Source organism: Populus euphratica, unplaced genomic scaffold (genome assembly GCF_000495115.2).
Source record: "Populus euphratica unplaced genomic scaffold, PopEup_1.0 scaffold2.1, whole genome shotgun sequence".
Classification (NCBI taxonomy): domain Eukaryota; kingdom Viridiplantae; phylum Streptophyta; class Magnoliopsida; order Malpighiales; family Salicaceae; genus Populus; species Populus euphratica.
This window is the reverse complement of record NW_011499846.1, coordinates 5,078,551-5,100,001: the sequence shown is the minus strand read 5'-3', so window position 1 is coordinate 5,100,001 and position 21,451 is coordinate 5,078,551. Positions and strand designations below refer to the sequence as shown.

Below are 21,451 nucleotides of genomic sequence, written 5' to 3'. Positions count from 1 at the left end.
TTCCCTACAATATGATTTCTTTTTTTTTTTACCTTTAAAGATATTCTAAGTAATTTTAAGTGCAAAAAAATTATGAAAAGATTAAGATGTTCACAGCAATTATAAAATATCAAATGAATAAAAACTTAGTTACCCCAAAGCCACTTGTTTTTTTAATCCACCGTGAATCATGTCCTTGCCACGTTACCCTTTCCTACACTAACACGTGTAAACTTTTTCTTAGCATGCCATTCTATTTTCAAAATTACCATCAAATACCTTTATTTGAATTCCATCAACTTAACCCTTTTTATGATGTGGCAATTAAATTTGATTCGACTAATTTAAAACTCAGGCTCCGTATTGTATTTAATCTAATAAAAAAACTTTAAAATTACAAAAAAAAATTCCTTTACGTGGCAAAAAAAAAAACAGTTGAAAGGATCATTTTCCTTGTTATTTTATAGTTCTATTTTTTGATGTATTGCCCCCGGCTTAGCTTTCAGGTACTAAAATTAAGCTCATTTCTCTAGTCCAGTAAAAAACCCTACCTTAATAATTAAAAATTTTAAATAAATTATTTTATAACCAAATAAAATAAATTATCTCGATTTAAAAAGATTCCATTCATTGAGTTTAATGGAAGTTTTGAAGGATTTTTCCATAGAAAGTGAAATTTTTTCCCTTTCGTAGCGTGAGTATAGCTAAAAGGATTCGAAGTTAGTTGGGCAAGGTCAACTGCCACATCAATAGAAAGTGAAAAAAGAAAGACGAAATTTTGAAGGAAGTGCTTGATTGGTAGTTCTAAAAACGCCAACGTACTTGAGTGACAAAAATTAAAGTTTGAATATTTGATTGTAACGGTTCCGGCAATCTTCGCAGGTGTTTTTTTTTTTTTTTTCCCTCGAGTAGAATTGATATTCTTAAGTTTTAATCTGCATCGAGAGCTAAGATGGGTTCATGTAAAGTATTTTGGAAGGAAATATGCATTTTCTCACTTGAACGCTCTAATGATTTAGCTACATTATTCAAGTAACATATTAATTCAGTCGGGGATAATATATTCTAGTTGACATTCGATTTGTATAATATTTTGCAAGCTATAACTTGGAAGAAGAAAAATGATAACTACATTTAGTTAAGTTGTCGTAAAACTCATGTATCAAAATGAAATGAACGGAGAATGAAATATTTATAAAGATACATTATTGCACTTACAAATAAGAAGTATTTGATTTGGTGCATGAACATTATATGTCAAGTCATTATTCAAAATCTGAAGCAAGTTCCTCCACCTGCATATATAAAATACAAGTAACATGTCCAGCAAATTTAAAATATTATAAATGATATGATTTTTAAATAACTAGTATATAATAAACATTGAGTTTTATATATTGATCTTTTAACTTGATGTTAATGTTTTATTAATACTAGGCTAGTTTTATGCCACGAGAGAGTCAATAAACTGCATTCATGCTTCATTATTTTGCCAAAGAAAATGAAAGTTGGCCCCTGACATCACGGTGATTCAATGTTTGTTATGTTGGATTTGAAATCTTTGAATGGATATTAATTTTTGATGATACCGTGGTAAAAAATAAAGCCACTCGAGTAGGTACAAGAGTTGGATTTAATCAGATAAGTTCGGATTATCCAATAAATTACATAAATATATATAAATAGATAACTTATGTTTATATATTTTGAGATTTTAATTACTTGAATGCTATGTTATTTAGGTATTTTATATTCACTTAGCATGCATACATGTTTTTTTATTTGCATTTCTAGATGTAGTTATGATTACAAAACATGAAAATTTATTGGGCTTGGTAATTATTGTTTTTTAGAAGGTTTTTTTAAGCGAATAGTTTCTACATGGAAGAAATTTTACTAAAATTTTGTTAAAGTTATAAAATTTTTAACTCCCTAAAAAATAGTGTTCAGATAGCAGTTTGTCTTTGTTTTTTAGTGTCAATCAATTGGCTAACTTAACTGACTATTATTGAATGGTTGATCGGATAGCTGTGAAGTTTAATTTCTGCCGCAACTATGACTGCAAAAAACACTACTTTTAATCAATTACTATACTTTCAAACCACAGCATAAAAAAAATAAATGTTATTTTACCAATTTTTTTATTATATTAATTCAATATTTCCTTTTATTTTATATGCCAATTATCTAATTTATCTATCATAATCAATATTTTATCACCAACTTCATGGCAATAGCTTATATTCGCTACCATCACCTAATTATCAATTCCATGCACTTTATCATTGTTATCACGACATTCCCACGGCAATCACCTTTGGTGTCATTGTCATCACAAACTCAACTTCATGCATAACTACTATTTTTTTTGGTTTGTTTTTACATTTATTTTTATATTTTTAAATAAAAATCTTGAAAAAATAATATTATTTTAAAATATTTTAAAATAAAAAATATTTTAAAAAATAGTCACTATCATAATAATAAACAAAACAATTTCAAGAAGCGACTAGGGTGGCCTTTCCTTTAATTTTTCATAATGTTTCAAAATCACCTTAAACTGGTAAAAACTTAAGAAATTTATTATAAACCATCTTTAACAGGGAGTGTTCATTTTTAAGGTTGGATTTTCTTTTAAAATTACTTTATACCTGAAAATTTTTGAATGAATATTTTTTAAAATATTTTTAAATTATTTTAATGTACTAAAAATATTATTTTAATAAATTTTCAATTTTAAAACACCTATACTATTAGAGTCACAACACACTAAAATTTCACGTCATTATTTATTAAATTTTGAAAAAAACAAAAAGCCGTCACTCCTACTACCTGTAAAAATACCTCAAGCCAATAAAATGCCGAGCCAAATTTCTCCTAAATAATCAAATGTCATGCGCTCTTAGCATGAATTAGTTGCAGTAGCTATCTGACCTGCTTCCTCAGTTCCATAATTTTTTTTTGATAAAAAAGATATGCGGAATTTTTAAATGTGTTTTATTTTTAAATCTAATTTAAAATTAAAAAGTCCATGTGTATATTTAATTAAATATATTAAAAATTATCTGTATTAATAAATATAAAAAATAAAATATTAATGTGTTTATTTAACTCACCTTGCTGCAAATTAAATAATTTTTTTAATGTAAAAAAATCAATGTGGATATATTATTAATATTTTTTTTACTTTAAATAAAAAATATAACTGTGAATAAAAAAATCAATGTTTATATATAATAAAATACAAGAAATATTATATGTGATAATAAAAATATATAATATCTCAATCTAATTTTTAACATAGTAAAAAAATAAAATAAGGTTACAATTGCTACAATAAAAAAATAATTTTCTTAGTCTTTATATAATAATTTATCAAAAAAAGTGTAAATAAAGAAAAAAATTTAAAATAAATTACAAAATAATAAAGATGAAAACAAAAAGAATAAAATAAATAAGCCAAGTTTAGAGGGATATATATTCAAAGTGTAAAAACTAATATTTATTTTTTTGAAAAAAAATTGCAAAGAAAAAAATAAAAAACTGAAAAAATATAACAAAAAAATGAAGATAAGAAAAAATAATAATAAACAGGCCAAGTATAAAATGATAAAATACTAAATATAGAAAGAAAAAAAATAAGAAAAGCTTGTTTCCTATTAAAAAATAAAATAAAATAATTTTATCATTGCTATAATAAAAAAATTATAAAATTTACAATTATGTTATTTATACATGAAAACACCATTTGTTTTAATATAAATATAATAATTATTGCTTAGACTATTGAACAATACAAAGCAACCACTCTAGCAAAGATTCCTTTTAGCTTGCAAAATTACTCTGTATATTATCTTTTCCTTCCACCCATATTTCTTGCTTCTAATAAATGCTGGAGAAAAAATCTACTACATGACGTTTCGCAATTCGCAATGTAAGAACCGCAGCCACCACAATTCTGAGGGTTACTCAACTAATTAATTATTAAATTTATTTTTTAATAATTATAAATTTAAATTATTTTTAAATTATTAAAAACTTATATAACTATACATTTTAAAACTCATAAAATTAATCAAGAACACATTAAAATACTCATATTAATAATAATTAAAAAAAACTGCAGCTACCACGGTCACAAGGACAGCACGGGCTGTGAATACCTTTTTTTATCACGACAACATTTATTTTTTTCCCCTGAAGAAAAAGGCAAAATCGTAATTTGCCATCCCTCTTATCCTCTCACCTTGACAAAACAATTCCCAAAATTTACAACACACCCACGCCAGCATGAACCTAAATGGCACTCACGTAAATAAGTTCAACCTTCGAACCCATTTCACAACCCCGCACACTAAACCCTACCAACAGAGAATCTCCGAGTCCAATCCCCTCCCTTCAAACCAGAAAAATGGCCACTCATTCGCTCTTACGCTCCCTGGCGGCGTCGTTTCACGGCCGATTCCCCGCTCTCCCATCGCGCTTAACAGCACGAGCACCGTACGGAAGCCAGAATGGGGTGATATCAGTGAGAACCACTGCAGAATTTGTCTTGGTGGACAAATCAGAATCAGACAAAAGCATTCGGCTGAAAAATACATACCTTGAAACAATCGTCCCTTTGCTGTTACAAGAGTTCAGTTACACCAACATTGACCAGGTAACTCTTTAAAAATTTTCCAATTTACTGATAAAGTTATTCTAATTTGCAATTTGCTAAAATCTGGATTTCTCATTTCTTTAGGTTCCGAGAATTCAGAAGGTTGTGGTGAGTTGTGGGATTGGAGATGCCGCGCAGAGTTCTAAGGAGGTGGAGGCAGCGATAAATGATTTGGCTCTTATCACAGGCCAAAGACCCGTAAAGACGGGGGCCGAGAATGCGGTTGCTGCCTTCAAGAGTAGGGAAGCCCGACCACTTGGTATTTATGTTACACTTAGAGGAAATGTGAGCATTTTTGTTTTTTCTCTCTATCGGATTTTCTTGTTTATGTTCATGGCTGTGGCTACACATTTCATGATAAAGTTAGCTAGGAGTCTAAACACTAGAGGCTACATGTTATCTGGACATCATAGCGCAGGATTTCTTCTTTTGTGTTTTGGAAGGGTGTTGTAGCTTTTGATGGGGATTTGGGGAAAGTGATTTTAAAGATGGATCTGTTAGGAGAAGCTGCTTGGGCATAGTTGAAGTTACAGGTGCAAGGGTGAATGATGCTGCATATCTGGAGCTTCCTTCTAGATAAAGAAGACATGCCAGGATGCATAATTTTGTGATAATTATTTTCCTGGCTGATTCCACGATGTGTGCTTTTAGTAGCATGTAGATCAATGGTAGGGGCATTTAGCTTAGCCGATGATACTGGCTATTAGGGAAGGAAAAATTATTGATTTTTGGAATTGAGCTTCTCACTTTGATTAGATGATGGGATTTCTCTTGTTTGATCCTTAGAAAACAATGCTTTTAAACTCCGATTCTAAACAGGATTTGAGGCTTACTGTCAAGTTTTGAATGATAGTATATGAATTTTTTATTTATTTTGGTTTTCACTTCTGCACGAGGGAGATATAGTGATTGCTCAAGATGATGGATTCTTTGAGTATGACCATTCACTTCAATGATGACAATGCTCCTCAAAGAGATTTTAGAAGAAACACGGTAGATACGACGGCTATGGTCCATAGGTAGAGCCTCAAGATGATCACCAATACTGTACTGTGGGAGATTTGCAGCTTTATGCTAGAGCTTGTTTTCAGTCTTCTGTCTTTTATCACAATGGTCTGTGCTTCCGAGTAGGACATTCTTATACTTGAACACATTCCCATGCCACTTTGATCTTGAATCAACACGTCATGTAATTTGTCAGCAATTGATCTTGTTGCTCATATCCTGGTTTTACTTGCTGTTTAGATCAGATCAGATCATAACAGATTCATCTCATTACCACATTTGTATCCTGGTGCATTTTGCTGGTTGCATTCTTTTTAATTTTACATGGAAATTTTGTAACTTGGATCCTTGATTATATTTTACAGATGATGTACTCATTCTTAGATCGACTTGTTAACTTGGGGCTGCCTAGAACACGGGATTTCCAAGGTGGGACCCCAAACAGCTTTAATCGACAAGGCAACTACAGCATTGGAATTAGCGACCAGAGTGTGTTCCCAGAGATTAATTTTGATGCAGTTGGTAAACCCAGGGGAATGGATGTTTGCATTACAACCACAGCCAACACCAATCAAGAAGCGCAGAGACTCTTGTCTCTCATGGGTATGCCATTTAGAGAAGGTGGTGGTGCCGTTCAGCCTCGCAAGAAGAAATCGAAGGCACGCCACTCTGATTCAAAATCAAAGGAAAGGAGTAGGCGATGATTATAATAGTTATTATCCCCATCCAAGTCTCAACCATTTCCATGCAGGATTTGTTGGATCCCAAATTTAAGGCAACAGACGAAAGATTTATCTAATCTGTTTCCCTCAAAATCTATTTTGGATGAACGAGTTCATAAAAAATCAAAGGAAGATCAATGTAATATCTTGCAACGCAACGAGTCGTTCTTCAAATGTCCATTATTCAGACTGCATATTTGTGTCAAAGACAAGTGATTATTGAGCATGCTTGGCTACTTGCATTGCATGACTCATATGCTACTGCATCACGCCTTTCGAAATTGCGGGAATTCTGAGAAGCAATTTTGTCAAGGTTGTTGATGGCTGAATACGTCAACCAACTTTTGGTGTTCAAGCATGCGTTCTCTACTCACTACTGATGGGAATGTTGGTAGCGGCGAGTATACACCAAATAACAGCTAGCATTGCTGGCTGGAATTCTTTTATTTTTCGGTAAGCTTCCGGTTCCCACGAGGGGGGGAACGGGTGCAAATACATTAACACCATGCATTAACGAAAGCCAAGTCTCTTTTGAAAAACTTTATTCTTCATTTAGATGAATGTAATGATAGTTTCGCCTCTCACATTAAAAAAAAAAAAAAAACATTGGTTGTTGAGGCATTGAGATCTTTTTACAAGATGCGGTAGTGATTATCCAGTTAATTAAGCAGCTCTGTAATCTAACGGTTAAGATTTGAGAATTTGACATTTTTATCTGAAATTTTTATATTTTAACTTGAAAAAAGGTGAATGGAATTTAGGGATGAGAATAATTTCTTCCCATCTTCTATCCTGAAACCATTGAACCTTCCTTTACTATTGTTTTTAAATTTTAAAAATTATTTAAACAGCAAGAATTCTTTAATTTTTTTTTAATAATTTGTCACGTGAAACGCACGTGCCACGGCAAGCAAATCTTCATGCTAGCTCCAGAAAATTCTTTTCGTATAAGCCCACGGACGCGGGTTCTAGATACGGGTCAATCCTAGTCCAAACGAAAACATTCGGGTCGACCGGATATCTAATTTAATACTTCACACCCAAAATTTCACAAGACACAACATGACCGTCATTTGAAGAAAGCTAAGGCAGAAACCTCTCCTTTTTGTTTCTCTCTGCAGCTCTCAGATTCCTCGAGAATCGACCATGGCGTTTCCTTACATGGAAGCTGTAGTTGGTATATGTTCTCTCTTTAATCTTATCGCCCAACTCTAAAAATAATTCTTAAGCTCATTATCTTTCTCTCAACGCTTCGTTTATTCTTCTACAAAATTTTCGATTATTTTGCGATTGCCATTGATTAGGGTTTAGCTTGCGTTAAATTTTTATTCATTTCTTGATTTTATCTTATTTTTCCTTTTATACATTTCTGTTACGGCGATGGTTATTCGAGGTTCTTAACATGGATATTGGTTTTTTTTTTTTTTAAAGTACCGGAGTTTATTTATGAAGACAAATCTTTTCTTGGTTCCTGAGGGAAAAAAATCAGTGAAAAAGAAGAAATTTATGTTTGAATGGTAAAAGTTTTTTTTACATATGTTGGGTCAACAAAAGAAAAAAACATTTTGTTTTACTGTTTCTTAATGCTCATTTGAGGCTTTCTCATTTCTAAGAAACTAAAGTTAGAGACAACTTTGGAGATTTATTTTTTCTGAGTTTCTTAGGGCTACCAAATTTAGGGCTAGATGATTGAGGATGCACCATAGGTGCAACTGTGGTAACATACCTGCTCCAATAGCAGGAGCTGCTAATGAACTTTTGCATCCGCTTTTGTTGTTATTATCTTTGATATTTATCAGCTGACACTGCGACAGTTGGAGGCTATTTAGATACACATCAGTTGTGTTAGTTGCAATTTGATGCTTCTTTGTTACACTTTATTTGAATCTCTTTGACATTGGGATCAGTGGTTGGATGCTTTATGTTATGGAGATTCTAACAACTGCTTTGGTATGTCCTGATTTTCCAGGTTTTATGATACTCGTGTATTTCTTTGAGACCTATTTGGATTTGCGACAACTTGCTGCTTTGAAACTGCCAACTCTCCCAAAAACTCTGGTAGGAGTAATCAGCCAGGAGAAGTTTGAAAAATCTCGAGCTTATAGTCTTGATAAAAGGTTTGTTCTTTATTGCAACTTGCTAGCATTGATTCTTTTAGCTTTTCCTAATCTGATTCTTAGTGCATGTTTTCTTTGATTCTCACTAAGAATCTCTTAACTTTCAGCCACTTCAATTTTGTTCATGAATTTGTTACTATACTTCTGGACTCTGCTATTTTGTTCTATGGGATATTGCCTTGGTTTTGGAAGGTAAGTACTTTGCTGCAATGTTTAGTGGAGCTACTCTGTGGTTGTATTGTCACCATCCAATTCTTTTTGTATCTGCAGAAATCAGGAAGCTTTGTGGTTTTGGCTGGTTTCAATGAGGAGAATGAAATACTCCACACCCTTGCTTTTTTGGCTGGTGTTATGATATGGTCGCAGGTTTGCACATGATTTCTAATTACTGTAGCTGATAATAACCACCGTATTTATGCTGCCTGCCTTTTATGCAACAGTTTAAGATTTATGGTCTGTGATTTCAGTTATTTTTACTTTTCTTTTTTCTCGCACAATTAGTTAGGTGGTATTTTTCACATTTGAATTGAGCACTCAATGTTCACAGCTATGTTAAAGATTATTAAGCAAGAATATACACAGGTGAGGCTGGGTTATTTTGTGTAATAGTTGTGGTGTGTAGATTCAGAGCATGCACATTGACATCAACAATTTCCAATTCTGAATCTACACCTTGAAAGAGGTGAGCTGGCGGAGTGTTGTCAGTCTATGTAGTAGAGACTCCCTGGTTGATGACACTGTTTGTAGACGGAGCTAATAATTCTGATGTAATAGTATATGTCACAGACGACTTTTTTTTTAATATAAATAATATCTGGTTTATAATATTTGAGTTTTTACCTCTTCAGAAGGGTGTTCTATAAGGTATAAACCAATATCCTTTCATCATGCATATTGCCTTGCTTTTTGATTGTATGGATAGTATAATTGAGTTTGCTTATATAATTAATAACACAGTAATTCTGCTATTCATTTTTTTTAAGCAAATAAATCAATTTTATTCCATTTTTGCTGGTGATTATCAATTTTTTGCATTTTTTGGAATGCTGTTTGGATTGTGGTACCCTCATAAGCAAATGCATGCAAAAAAGTACAATTTTTTAAGTTTCTCTATCGATACTATTTGATTGATTGCTTTGAAATATGTTTATGCAGATTACAGATTTGCCATTCTCTCTCTATTCAACTTTTGTGATTGAGGCCCGCCATGGCTTCAACAAGGTTTGCCTTCTCTCTCATAACTTGTGATTTTCACACATCTTGTTACTTGTTAGAATACCAATTCTCTGTTGGTGAATCTAGATTCCTTTTACTTGTACGTGCACTGATATAAAATTTATAGTTGTTTGATTTCCAATCCGCCTTATATCTTATCTCTCGTGCAATTCTAATTTATTTTCCATCTGTACAGCAAACAATATGGCTGTTCTTTAGGGACTTATTCAAAGGAATTTGCCTTGCCATTCTACTTGGCCCCCCAATTGTTTCAGCAATTATTTTAATAGTACAGGTACTTTTATCTGCCATTGTTGATGAAGTGGCCAGTTATTTGCAGCATTTAATCAGTCTTTTGACTGTAGTTGGCCATTTTTATGCCTGAATTAAAGATACTGATTTGGAATAAGTGGCAGATTTTATTCTAAAAATGCTCGTACAAGTTACAGCTCTTTTGTGAATGAACAAGTCTTCCCACACTGTTGAATTTTCATTTGCATGGTTGCAGAAAGGAGGTCCTTACCTGGCCATTTATCTATGGGCATTCATGTTTGTTCTTTCTCTTGTCATGATGACACTCTACCCAGTTTTAATTGCCCCCCTCTTCAACAAGTTCACTCCTGTGAGTATTGAACATGTGAAATTCATTCAGACCTATGTCATGCTCAATTAGTAATCTTTTTCCCTCTACTTTTGATGTGACAAATAGCTTCCAGAAGGAGAGCTCAGGGAGAAAATTGAGAAACTTGCTTCCTCCCTCAAGTTTCCTTTAAAGAAGTTGTTTGTTGTAGATGGATCCACAAGGTCAAGCCATAGCAATGTGAGTATTCTTATTTTAATATGTTTATCAAGGTTTCTCAGCATTACTTGCTACCTTTTCTTCCATTATACAGTGTCTTGTTTTGTTTGTATACCTGCTGTTTCTGCAACATGAAGTTAACTAATGCTTCTCCTCCCTATTTATGTCTACCATGTTCCTTGCTTTGTAATGAAAAGAAATATCTATTTTTCTTGGCCAAACTGTGGTAAACTAATGGCATTACTCACAGAAAATTGCAGGGGAACTTGTACCAAAAGCTCAGGCTATTTGTGTTTTTTCTTTTCTTTTCTTTTCTTTTTCTTTTTTTGGGTGGTTGGGGTTGGGTTTAAGATGTGTTTGCTGGCAACCTTGATGAGTTATTTGTTTTGTAGAGTGAAGAAAAAAAATGCATTAGATAGGTGCATTACACTTGGCCAGCTCTCATTTCTCATAGTGTTATCATACATGGTTGCAGGCACTTTCTCTATCGTCAAGTCATCTGTACTTTCACAATAAAATTGTGCTTTACTAGTCTGTTGTAGATCAAATTCATATTCTATCAACAATGTGCAGGCCTATATGTATGGATTCTTTAAGAACAAGCGAATTGTACTTTATGACACATTGATTCAGCAGGTGAGGAAGCCGTTCTTTCTGGATTTTTTTTCTATATTAACCTTATCAAACTGAAGTTTATTCTCATGAAAACTAAATATTTTTTCTGTCCATTTTTTATTGATAACTTATTTTGTTTAAAACAAGATGTGTGAAATATAGGCACCACTAGTGTTTTTATTTTTGAAATGGCATTATATTAGAAATACTAATGTTGTCCTAGTCATGTCATTCACCGGGTACAGTTGTTAACTTCAATATGATGTTGGTTGCCTTCTTGGAAGTTAAAACGCGTACAGAATGATGAAAATGTTTGGATATTCAATCAACATTGCTGCTGGGTTCACTCAACAGCTTGAGGAAACAATGCTGTATTTAGGGATAATGGTTCTGTTGTAATCTTGCCCAACATACTAGAAGTATGAACAGTATGATGCCAGTTAGTGGCTTCTGGTCAAGCTGCTGAATCTGTAGCCTCTTTAGTGATTAGACGGCTTGTCCTTAAAAGCACTCCCCCCCTGTGCGCTGTAGGTGCTCAGCAACTTGGAAGCAACCTCTTTAGATAACTTCCTCGTGTACCCCCTTAGTTGCTTAATTATGAATAATTCTTCTAGGAAATATCTTCCCAAATGGGCTATGTATTGCCCTGTAAAATTTTATTTTTTGGGGAAAGGAAATAAAATTTTCAGCCTTCTTTTTTTCTTGCTTGTGTTGGGATGTCATGCTAAATTGCATGTCTCATGCGTTCTTTTTTTAGGTGTGTTCCTAAGGGTTTATAGTGAGTGATTCCTTCTGAACTGTAGTCTGGTGTTAGGTTTTCCCATCTTCCTCACTTGTTAGGTTTCTTTCATGATCTTACTTTCATCTAATCTTTTAACGAGCCTTCTCCACTGAAACCAGTCCTTGGAAGCCCTCCATTCCTGATCTTGGGGTGCTGGATTTGATCAAATCTTGCACCAAATTTTCTAACTCCGATCTGATACTTATCCTTCAACATTATTAACCTAGAACATAAGAATTAAAGGTTGGATTTTGCTATTTATGGGGAGTGAAATACTGGCTGCTTTTGCGAGTAAATGGCAATATTATAAACCTAATGGGTGTGGGTTACTGACTCTGGCCATTTTTGGTGGTACTGCCTCCATTTAGATCCTTGTCGGTTCTTAAGTTGGAAGATATTCTCCCTGGCTAATTCAAATGGATAGAATTGCAGTGTTTGCCTTGGATTTCTCTTTTTAGAAGTTCCAAGGGGGTGTCTCCGTGGCTCTTTGCCTGCTTAAATTTTCTTGATTCTGATATCCATGTAGTCTTGAAGAAATATTGTTTTACATTTTTTAACAAATACACAGTAGCTATCCAACCGGGGAGGACCTGTTTGATGTAACTTACAATCCATCCATAGAAGCATTTTCTATGTGATTTATGGAAGGACTAAGGCAATTGTGCAATATACTTACCAGTTTCTTAATTTCCTATTCCTGACAGCCTGGACAACTTTGTGTGTGAACCATTTAGGCTGTGCCTTCATTTAGACTTTATGGTTGAAATATGGCTATGCTTTTTCATAAATTGTGAAAGTGTCTTTAAATCTATGTGATTCTTTGCAGTGCAAAGACGATGAGGAAATTGTAGCTGTTATTGCCCATGAACTGGGACATTGGAAACTCAATCATACAATGTACTCGTTCATTGCTGTGCAGGTATGCTGTAATTATTTTCTTGCAAATTGATTTGTACTTTGCTCCTATTTGTGCACTAAAATCCTATTGAAATACCATATATACCATCTGAAAGGCATCTCCCAAGAGCTATCATCAGGAAAATGCTTGGAGAAAACTTTGACACGAATGTTCTTTCTCTTTGAGACTGTAAGTCCTTGGGTTGAGATTCAAACCTCTGAGGATTTGTTCATGGGCCTGATGAGAAAATAGTCCCAAAACATCTTGGATTGAAGCACAAGAAAATTTCAATACATGCTAAAAGCCTAGATCATATTTTTGAATCTCAACTTGTGTTTTGGTAGGAGAGTTCAGTGTTTTGTTTAAGAATTTACCAACCATCCTCCTATAGGTGTCCTTTGACTTAATTTGTGAGCTTATAACCGGTGTATGATTCATTGTTTTTTTTTTTTAATGCTCTTATGTTCTGCAGATTCTAACATTTTTACAATTTGGAGGATACACTCTTGTGAGGAACTCAACTGATCTCTTCCGAAGTTTTGGATTTGATACACAGCCAGTGCTCATCGGTCTGATCATATTTCAGGTATTGCTGATATGAAAAGAATTGCTGTGTGAAGGAAAAGAAATGCTTATGGGATTTTTAGTGTGTGTTGTGGGGGGGGGGGTGTTGGGTTTATATGACACAAAAGTTGGTTGTGGTTGGGTTTATCTGACTTGGTTGCTTTTTTGCAGCATACTGTAATACCTCTCCAACACCTTGTAAGCTTTGGTCTTAATCTGGTGAGCCGATCTTTTGAATTTCAGGTAACCTCTCACACCCTCTCTCCTTGTTTCTGTGTGTCTGAAAGTCCTTGATCTCACTTACTGTAATTGTTCGATTAGGCGGATGCTTTTGCTAAAAAGCTTGGTTATGGCTCTGCTCTTCGGGGTGGTCTTGTGAAACTACAGGTGATCTATCGAACTTTTAACTTTTTCCCTCTAACAGACCATCAGTAGTGGAGATAGAGTCCTGTATATTTCTTGCATTCAGATTTTTGTGGGATCTAAGTTCTACATTGGCAAAGTGTTCTTTTCTAATCCATTATCAGGAAATGCACATGACTGAACAGTGTGCCAATTTTTTTCAGGAAGAAAATTTGTCATCTATGAATACGGATCCTTGGTACTCAGCATATCACTACTCTCATCCTCCCCTTGTTGAAAGACTGGCAGCAATTGATGAATCGGATAAGAAGGCTGATTAACAAGGGCAATCTGTAGCCATATCCCGTCCTTCCCTTGTTGAAAGACTGGCAGCAATTGATGAAACAGATAAGAAGGCGGACTAACAAGGGCAATCTGTGGATGGCTACCCCAGAATTAAATTTATTTCATTGCAACTGACAGGATACTGGAACAGTCAAGTCAGCAGTTGTAATATTACCCTAAATGAGTTTTGTTGAAGATTAACACTTATTTTGTTCACGAACAACTTCTCATGTCAGAACTCAATTCCCAGGCCAGAGAAGAGGGGGATAGAAGGAAAGGAACAGGTGAGAATCAACAGGAAACTTTGGAATTTTAGTTATATATTTTGTTTGTATGAAGCTAATGATCACAGGACCTGTTGATCATGTGTTTTGAGTCTGATATGATATGCTTGCTAATTTTGGGGGAGTTTTTTTCTTTTGGAATGAACCTTTGTATCCACCAAAAGAGCTACAAAGGTCGACTTATTTCAGGTAAATTACTATTTCCTCGCATGGCGCAAGATTAGGAGCAGTCCAGTTGGTTTTGAATGGGAATGACTCGTTAACTCAAGTCACGCTCTCATGTTTGATCGTCATGCACATCTCGTCATACGATTGCAGATAGATTTAAAAGCTATCGTCATTTCTGGCTCCTGAAAAGGTTGAGAGTTGCCTGTGCTTAACCACCGGATGGATTGCCATTCCGTCCTTATTTCATTCTTAAGAGCTATGAAAAGAACCCTTTTTCTGTTCTTTATACGCCGCCTCTGTACATGGATTGACAGTCGCTGTGCTGCAGTTCGAATACAAAACTGAATTGGAATTCGATGCAAGTAGAAACTCAATGCTGGGTTTGGTTTCGAGGGCAGGAATCCATAATCCACCCCTCTCGACAAATCCACGGACAGCGCCATCTCCAATCAGATGAGAAGAAGATAAATTATGAGCTAGAAAAGAACAATAAAGAAACATGAGATGTGACGTGATGTGTAACGAAAGATTTCAAGAAAAGCACGACTGCCATCGGGCACGAAACCACCCAAGAAATCTTTTGTCAAATTCCACACGGCCCATTATTGTTATGTTGGTGTCCACTCGATTCTTACAGGACTTTCCACCACTTGGCGTTCTATAATCGACCAAGATGCTTTTCCTGTTGTGCCCCGACACAAATAGATTATAATAAAAAAAAAATCCAAAAGGATTACTTACAGCTTTCAAAATGCACTTGCAGAATGAATTAGACAATTAATATATGCATTTTCCCTTAACTACCACCGAAGTATTATCTAAACCATGATTTCGGTCCACCAAACCCCTGTGATTTACGAAAGTCTCCCATGTGGGCCCGACTAGGGCCCACACCTGGCTTAACATGAATGCATCATGTAGAGATTGATGGGACCATGGGACCTGTTGATGAATATGGCACAACTGCCATGTGGAAATTATACAGAAGTTCAGCCCTTAGTCTTGGCTACACGTATGTAAGAACTAGCAGACGAACATAGAAAAGAGATCCCTCTGTCCTAACATCATTATCGCCTTTAACGGTCACCTTCCCTCTCTTTCTTTCGTTTAATTCTCGGTAGCTACGTACATGTATATCCGTGTTTATGTTAAAATATATTAAAATAATATTTTTTAATTTTTAAAATTAACACGATTTAAAATATATTTAAAAAATAATTTTTAATAAAAAAATTAAATCTAAAAAATAAAATTTACACCGCGTTGCCATAAAACTTGCCAGATTCATCATCACATCTGAGTGAAGTATGATAGCGTAGCTGCAAAAAATATCGCTATAGAATTATAACAACTCAAGTTTTCATATGTAGATTTATAAATGAAAACCTATGAATATTAACAAAAAGGAAAAAATTATTTTAAAAGAAATACAAGTCAAGAGAGGTAAGATATGAAATGAGATTGATTTTCCAAAGAATTAAGATCCATTTGGAAAAAAATGTTTTTCAAAATAATTCTTTCTATAAAATATATTTAAATATTTTTTTTATTTTCACCACCAACACATCAAAAATATTATAAAACACTTAAAAATTATTAATTTAATATTTTTTAAAGTAAAAAATTACATTTAAAAGATATTAAATGAATAAGCAAAACCATGTCTTTGTTATTGGAAAATTATGCTTCCTGTCATGAACATCGGAGGCCGGCATGATATTAAAATTAAGTTTAATTTTTACTACTTCTTATATTTAGGATTTTAATTTTAAAACAGTGAACAAATAATTTGCTTACAAACATATCCTTCTCTACATACTTAACTTTTTTTTTTTTAAAAAGAATTTAGTTTGGAATCCTAAAAGCTATCATGATTGTACAATTAAAATCCGAAAGAAAAATCATATCCATTCTTTTAATAAGATAATGGTCCTGGATGCGGGTGGCCATAGCATGCAAGTGAGTGTTTTAAAGCATAAAGAACAATTTTTTAAAGGGTAAATATTTTATTCACAATCATTAAAGGGTTATGCTTTCTTATTGCCATTGCATCTCACCACTTGGATTTGATAACAAATTTGTTGTTCTTGCTAAAAAGTGAGTGGAGATCGGTCAATGCTGGTTTTACCATATTAACTTCATCCAGATATAGATAGGAAAAAAAAAAAAAACCAACACCACATGCAAATCCGAAGGACAAACACGTCATTTAACCTTAAGCCAGTCCTGTCTCACTTCAACTTAGCTTAGACAGACAAAGTGACAGCTCATCTTCACACACTAACCCTCTCTCTTTCCTTCCTCCCATCCACCCTTTACTATCCACTTGATTCGTCTCTCTCCGCCTATCTTTGATTCCCTCCCTCATCTATCATAATCGCCGGGAACTTCTTCTTCTTCTTCTTCTTTTTTCGGTGAAACCAAATGCAACCGAGCCAAGAAACTCGATTCCATAACCATTCCCGGTAAATCTAACAACAGCCCATTTCTTCTTTTCTTATTTTCTACAACAATAATGCCTGTATACGATGGTGCATTTGTTAACACGGAGCTATCAAAGCCTACATCAATCTTTGGTCTCCGTTTATGGGTAGTCATAGGAATCTTATTGGGCTCATTAATAGTTCTTGCCCTCTTTCTCCTCTCTCTTTGCGTTACTTCACGTCGCAAGAACCGACAATTTAAGCTAACAAAGACAGACACTACCCCTCCAATCTCTAAAGAGATTCAAGAAATCGTGCACTTGCCCGTGCAAGATCACAATCACCATGCGATTCAGGTGCCGGAGATCCAGGTTGGGATCGGGAAAGTGGAGCATAGAGTGGTGTTTTCGAGTGGGGAGAGTAGAGGGACTGCTAGTGGTGGTGAGACGGCGTCGTTTGGGAGTGGAAGTGTGGGGCCTGAAGTGTCGCATCTTGGGTGGGGTAGGTGGTATACTTTGAGAGAGTTGGAGGCTGCTACTGGTGGGTTGTGCGAAGAGAACGTTATTGGTGAAGGTGGGTATGGGATTGTGTATCGTGGGGTTTTGAGTGACGGGACTAAAGTTGCTGTTAAAAATTTGTTGAATAACAGGTAAAGATCTGTTCTTTTAATTGTTTTCTTTGTTGGCTTATTATTATTTTCATGTTTTTTTTAGACAATGAGAAAGAAAATGGAATGAATTGCATGTTTGTCTTTGATTTGTTGCTACTTGCTAGGGGAAGAGAAGTGGTAAAAGTTATGGATCTTATTTGTTATGGATTCAACTTGGGATTTTTTGAGATGTTTAAGGTTTAGAATTGCTATGGAAACTTGAAATTTATTCGCTTATCTTAGTGTATGTTTTAAGTCTCCATGGCAGAAGAAATTTGCTAAGTTTTAATTTCTGTGCTGTGCTTGAGTGGTTATGATTAGTGTCTTCTTTTTTTGGTTCTTGTCTTGCGTGTGGTTGGATATGTGCTGTAAAGTGAAATGCTTTTGTGGGATTCCTTACTTTTCCTTGTCAAATGCCTTTGATCATAATTGAACCTGAATTGATAATTTTGGAATATTAATAGAAGTTGCTACAGCAGGCAGCAATCTTCCATCTACGTCCTGACTGCCATTCTACTAAAATTATGCATGCATAGATTAGTAGCTCATGATACTGAAAATTCTCAGGGGTCAAGCTGAGAGGGAATTCAAAGTAGAAGTGGAAGTAATTGGACGAGTACGGCACAAGAATCTTGTCAGATTGCTTGGATATTGTGTTGAGGGTGCTTACAGGTATGCCTATAATTATCTTCCAATTTAAAATTGAGCTTGTGCCTCATGTTGTCAACAGTCTCAATGTAATTGGTCATGTTTTTGCTATGTAGAATGCTTGTATACGAGTATGTTGACAATGGTAATCTGGACCAATGGCTGCATGGCGATGTTGGAGAAGTCAGCCCACTAACATGGGATATTCGTAGGAACATTATTTTGGGAACAGCAAAAGGGTAAGTATTCTGAATTCCATTGTAAGCAAACTCATCATCCATATGGATGCATGCATTGTTGCTCAAATTATTGGTTCTTATTTTTCACTCGAGTTATTTTGTTTGCTGCTATTGTTGTTGCAGATTGGCCTACCTTCATGATGGTCTTGAACCAAAGGTTGTTCATCGAGATGTAAAATCTAGTAACATATTACTGGATCGCCAATGGAACTCTAAGGTTTCTGATTTTGGGCTTGCCAAGCTCTTACATTCTGAGAGAAGTTATGTCACAACACGTGTGATGGGAACATTTGGGTCAGTTTGTTTCCTTGATTTGAGTTCCAGTTTTATTTCTCTGTTGAAAAAAAAATTCATTTGCAATGCAAACATTATATATGAAAGTTCATTGAGACAATGGTTGGTTGACTTGTAATTCTCCTAAGTAGGAAAACTGAATCTTATTTTGTTGGGTTTTCTAGTTATGTTGCTCCTGAATATGCTTGCACTGGAATGCTGAATGAGAAGAGTGATGTTTATAGTTTTGGTATACTTATCATGGAGATAATTTCTGGGAGAAGCCCTGTTGATTATAGTCGGCCACAAGGAGAGGTTAGCTTTTACATATAATTCTGAAAATTCCTCCTTTCTGTCTTTTATTATCTTTTCCTGTAACTATAACTTTTGGAAGCAACCAAATAATTGCAGGTGAATCTGGTAGAATGGTTAAAAACTATGGTTGGGAACCGAAAATCTGAAGAAGTGGTTGATCCCAAGTTACCCGAGATGCCTGCTTCAAAAGCATTGAAACGTGCTCTCCTGGTAGCTCTTAAATGTGTTGATCCTGATGCTACAAAGAGGCCCAAAATGGGACACGTGATCCACATGCTTGAGGCTGATGACTTGCTATTTCGTGATGTATGTATGCATCATTTCTTTCAAACAAAGAATTATAATCTGTGGTGTCTGAAGAAAGAATCTCTCTCTCTTTTAATGCTTCAGTTTCCTGCTCATTGATCCATTCTTGCGCAAATTTTGCAGGAACGTCGAGTTGGGAGAGAACCTTCCCATTCACAGCATGGTTTTGAACAAGAGAATCATGCTGCTATGAAATTCATTGATAAGCAATCGGGAGAAGGGACTTCAGACACAAGTGAAGGTGAAAGTGGTAGGAAACATCATCAGCCAACTAGATGGAGATAACATCATTGGAGGATTAGGTGACTAACAATTTTACATCTCTCCAAGTTATTGAATCTTATATTTATTTTTTTCCCTGTAGGAATTCTATTGTGTTTGTTGTATCTTCTATATAAGAAAACGATAATCTGCATTTGTTTTAAGCTTTAGTTTTCATACCATTTCGGATATCTTACTCCGCTGGGGATGCAGTTGTGTAATTGATTCATTATTCTTATAGAAAAATGATATATTTTGTTGTTTCAATTATAAAACAAAGTTACATGTTTGTATGCTCCATGGTCATCCAAAATTAGTTTTGAACTTTCTCATTGTATCTATTATACTTCAAAACTAGCCAATCACCCAGCTCTCAGGCGGGTGGTCCATTTTGTTGCTTTCCAGGTTGTTCAGCTGATAATTATTTACTGGTATATTCAGAACTAGCAGAACCAAAATTAAATATATGAGGTGAACTCCCTGTGTGATCATTTTGCAGCACGTGAAATGAACTCGTTATGATCGTAAACGTGAAAGAATTGTCAAAGAAGTAGATTATGCAAATAGGAATATTACTTACCTTCCACTTATGCAGCTAGAATTTCCTCATTAGCCTTACAGCATCATTAAATCCATTATTCATTGTTCTAGTATCACCAACAGGAGGATTGCAAGGGGCAGTCTAACCATCTCAAGGCACAGCAATACAACACCTTGAAACTTTAATATAACTGTAATATAATTTTTAATCTGATCATTAAATCAGATTAAAATCAGATTGATTGAAACTTTACAAGCATGTTCTACTCGCTGTAACTACTGAGTTTGTTTGAATGCGGATTCACTCAACAAAAGGATATTGAAATTCGACAACAATCAATGAACATGTTTCCTCATTAGTGTTCCCAGATAGAAAATATGTAAGCAAAGCGACCCACGGCTCCTATCCTCTTTGGAATTCTGCGGCAATCAATGGAAGGATGCTTCCTGGTTAAAATATACCGATTGGATCCATCACGCTCGTTAAGCACTACAAGACACATCCATGTCAGCAGTCCAGTTGTCACCCCATAATTTCAATTGACCTGTAAATTGATTTAAATCGGAATGCTATTGCTTTCCTATGTACATAGATATAGATTAGTTATGAGGATTTCATGGATGTAGTTTCATAGTTCTTCTTTCATTGTACATTATTTCTTAAAGTTGTTTTTAAAGTATTTTTTTGTTTAAAATTGTATAAAAATAATTTATTTATTTGTCTCTTATTTTTAATATGAAGATATAAAATGATTAAAAACATATAAAAAACTAATTTAAAAAGTTTAATATTTTTTTTAAACACGATTAAACCAAAAAAAAAAAAATATCGGTTAGCATGGTTCCATCGTGACTCGTCACCATCATTGCCAGCAGAAAAAACCAGATGTTTGTGGGAAATGGACCCGGTAACCAGCTATTTCTTCTGTAGCAAACGTACTTGCAACTCTTTTACTCATGTGCTTTCCTTGTTTTGGGCTGGACCAGCTAGCTAGGAAGCAGCCAACATCTAGTCTGGAAATGGGGTCATGCCGTGTGATTTATTTAGCCGTCGTTGCCAGAGTACATGCTTTTGCATTGAAGCCTAACAACGAAGCTTGGCATAAAACCTGTTAAAGTAAATAGTTTTGGATGTATTTGATGAGTTCATTTGTCACTTTGTTTCACTTTGCTTTCGGGTTCGTGACTTGGTCTTTATGAAACATTCTAACGAAGCAATCTGTACTGGCGCAAGGTCATACTTGAAGGCATTTATTCGTCCTGTGATAATCTAACGCAGGACCAGTCTGGAGACAAAAAAAAT

At 34.6% G+C, this 21,451-nt stretch overlaps 3 protein-coding genes across 3 annotated transcripts; all 3 read left to right on the top strand.

Moving 5' to 3' along the window:
* Window positions 1-4,319: 4,319 nt before the first annotated feature.
* Window positions 4,320-6,721, top strand: LOC105134325 (50S ribosomal protein L5, chloroplastic). Its single transcript, XM_011038688.1, has 3 exons — window positions 4,320-4,639; window positions 4,724-4,924; window positions 6,010-6,721. Exons 1-3 carry the CDS (start codon window positions 4,391-4,393, stop codon window positions 6,346-6,348), a joined length of 789 nt encoding a protein of 262 aa, XP_011036990.1. The 5' UTR covers window positions 4,320-4,390; the 3' UTR covers window positions 6,349-6,721.
* Window positions 6,722-7,408: 687 nt separating this feature from the next.
* ATSTE24 (Peptidase family M48 family protein) lies at window positions 7,409-14,463 on the top strand. The gene is made up of 14 exons (XM_011038674.1): window positions 7,409-7,543; window positions 8,336-8,483; window positions 8,591-8,675; window positions 8,754-8,849; window positions 9,639-9,704; window positions 9,895-9,993; window positions 10,207-10,320; window positions 10,408-10,518; window positions 11,071-11,133; window positions 12,720-12,812; window positions 13,264-13,377; window positions 13,527-13,598; window positions 13,677-13,742; window positions 13,922-14,463. Exons 1-14 carry the CDS (start codon window positions 7,513-7,515, stop codon window positions 14,036-14,038), a joined length of 1,275 nt encoding a protein of 424 aa, XP_011036976.1. The 5' UTR covers window positions 7,409-7,512; the 3' UTR covers window positions 14,039-14,463.
* A 2,271-nt stretch (window positions 14,464-16,734) lies between these two features.
* On the top strand, window positions 16,735-19,906 carry LOC105134311 (probable serine/threonine-protein kinase At1g01540). The gene is made up of 7 exons (XM_011038669.1): window positions 16,735-17,566; window positions 18,134-18,238; window positions 18,331-18,453; window positions 18,577-18,747; window positions 18,912-19,041; window positions 19,138-19,347; window positions 19,471-19,906. Exons 1-7 carry the CDS (start codon window positions 17,010-17,012, stop codon window positions 19,630-19,632), a joined length of 1,458 nt encoding a protein of 485 aa, XP_011036971.1. The 5' UTR covers window positions 16,735-17,009; the 3' UTR covers window positions 19,633-19,906.
* The last annotated feature ends 1,545 nt before the right edge of the window (window positions 19,907-21,451 follow it).

Coding starts and splice junctions, on each gene's coding strand:
- LOC105134325 (XM_011038688.1), top strand. CDS start 4,391: ATGGCCACTCATTCGCTCTTACGCTCCCTGGCGGCGTCGTTTCACGGC. Junction 4,640..4,723: donor GTTACACCAACATTGACCAG/GTAACTCTTTAA, acceptor TCATTTCTTTAG/GTTCCGAGAATTCAGAAGGT. Junction 4,925..6,009: donor ATGTTACACTTAGAGGAAAT/GTGAGCATTTTT, acceptor TATATTTTACAG/ATGATGTACTCATTCTTAGA.
- ATSTE24 (XM_011038674.1), top strand. CDS start 7,513: ATGGCGTTTCCTTACATGGAAGCTGTAGTTG. Junction 10,321..10,407: donor TCTTCAACAAGTTCACTCCT/GTGAGTATTGAA, acceptor TGTGACAAATAG/CTTCCAGAAGGAGAGCTCAG. Junction 12,813..13,263: donor ACTCGTTCATTGCTGTGCAG/GTATGCTGTAAT, acceptor TATGTTCTGCAG/ATTCTAACATTTTTACAATT.
- LOC105134311 (XM_011038669.1), top strand. CDS start 17,010: ATGCCTGTATACGATGGTGCATTTGTTAACACGGAGCTATCAAAGCCT. Junction 18,454..18,576: donor ATTTTGGGAACAGCAAAAGG/GTAAGTATTCTG, acceptor TTGTTGTTGCAG/ATTGGCCTACCTTCATGATG. Junction 19,348..19,470: donor ATGACTTGCTATTTCGTGAT/GTATGTATGCAT, acceptor CAAATTTTGCAG/GAACGTCGAGTTGGGAGAGA.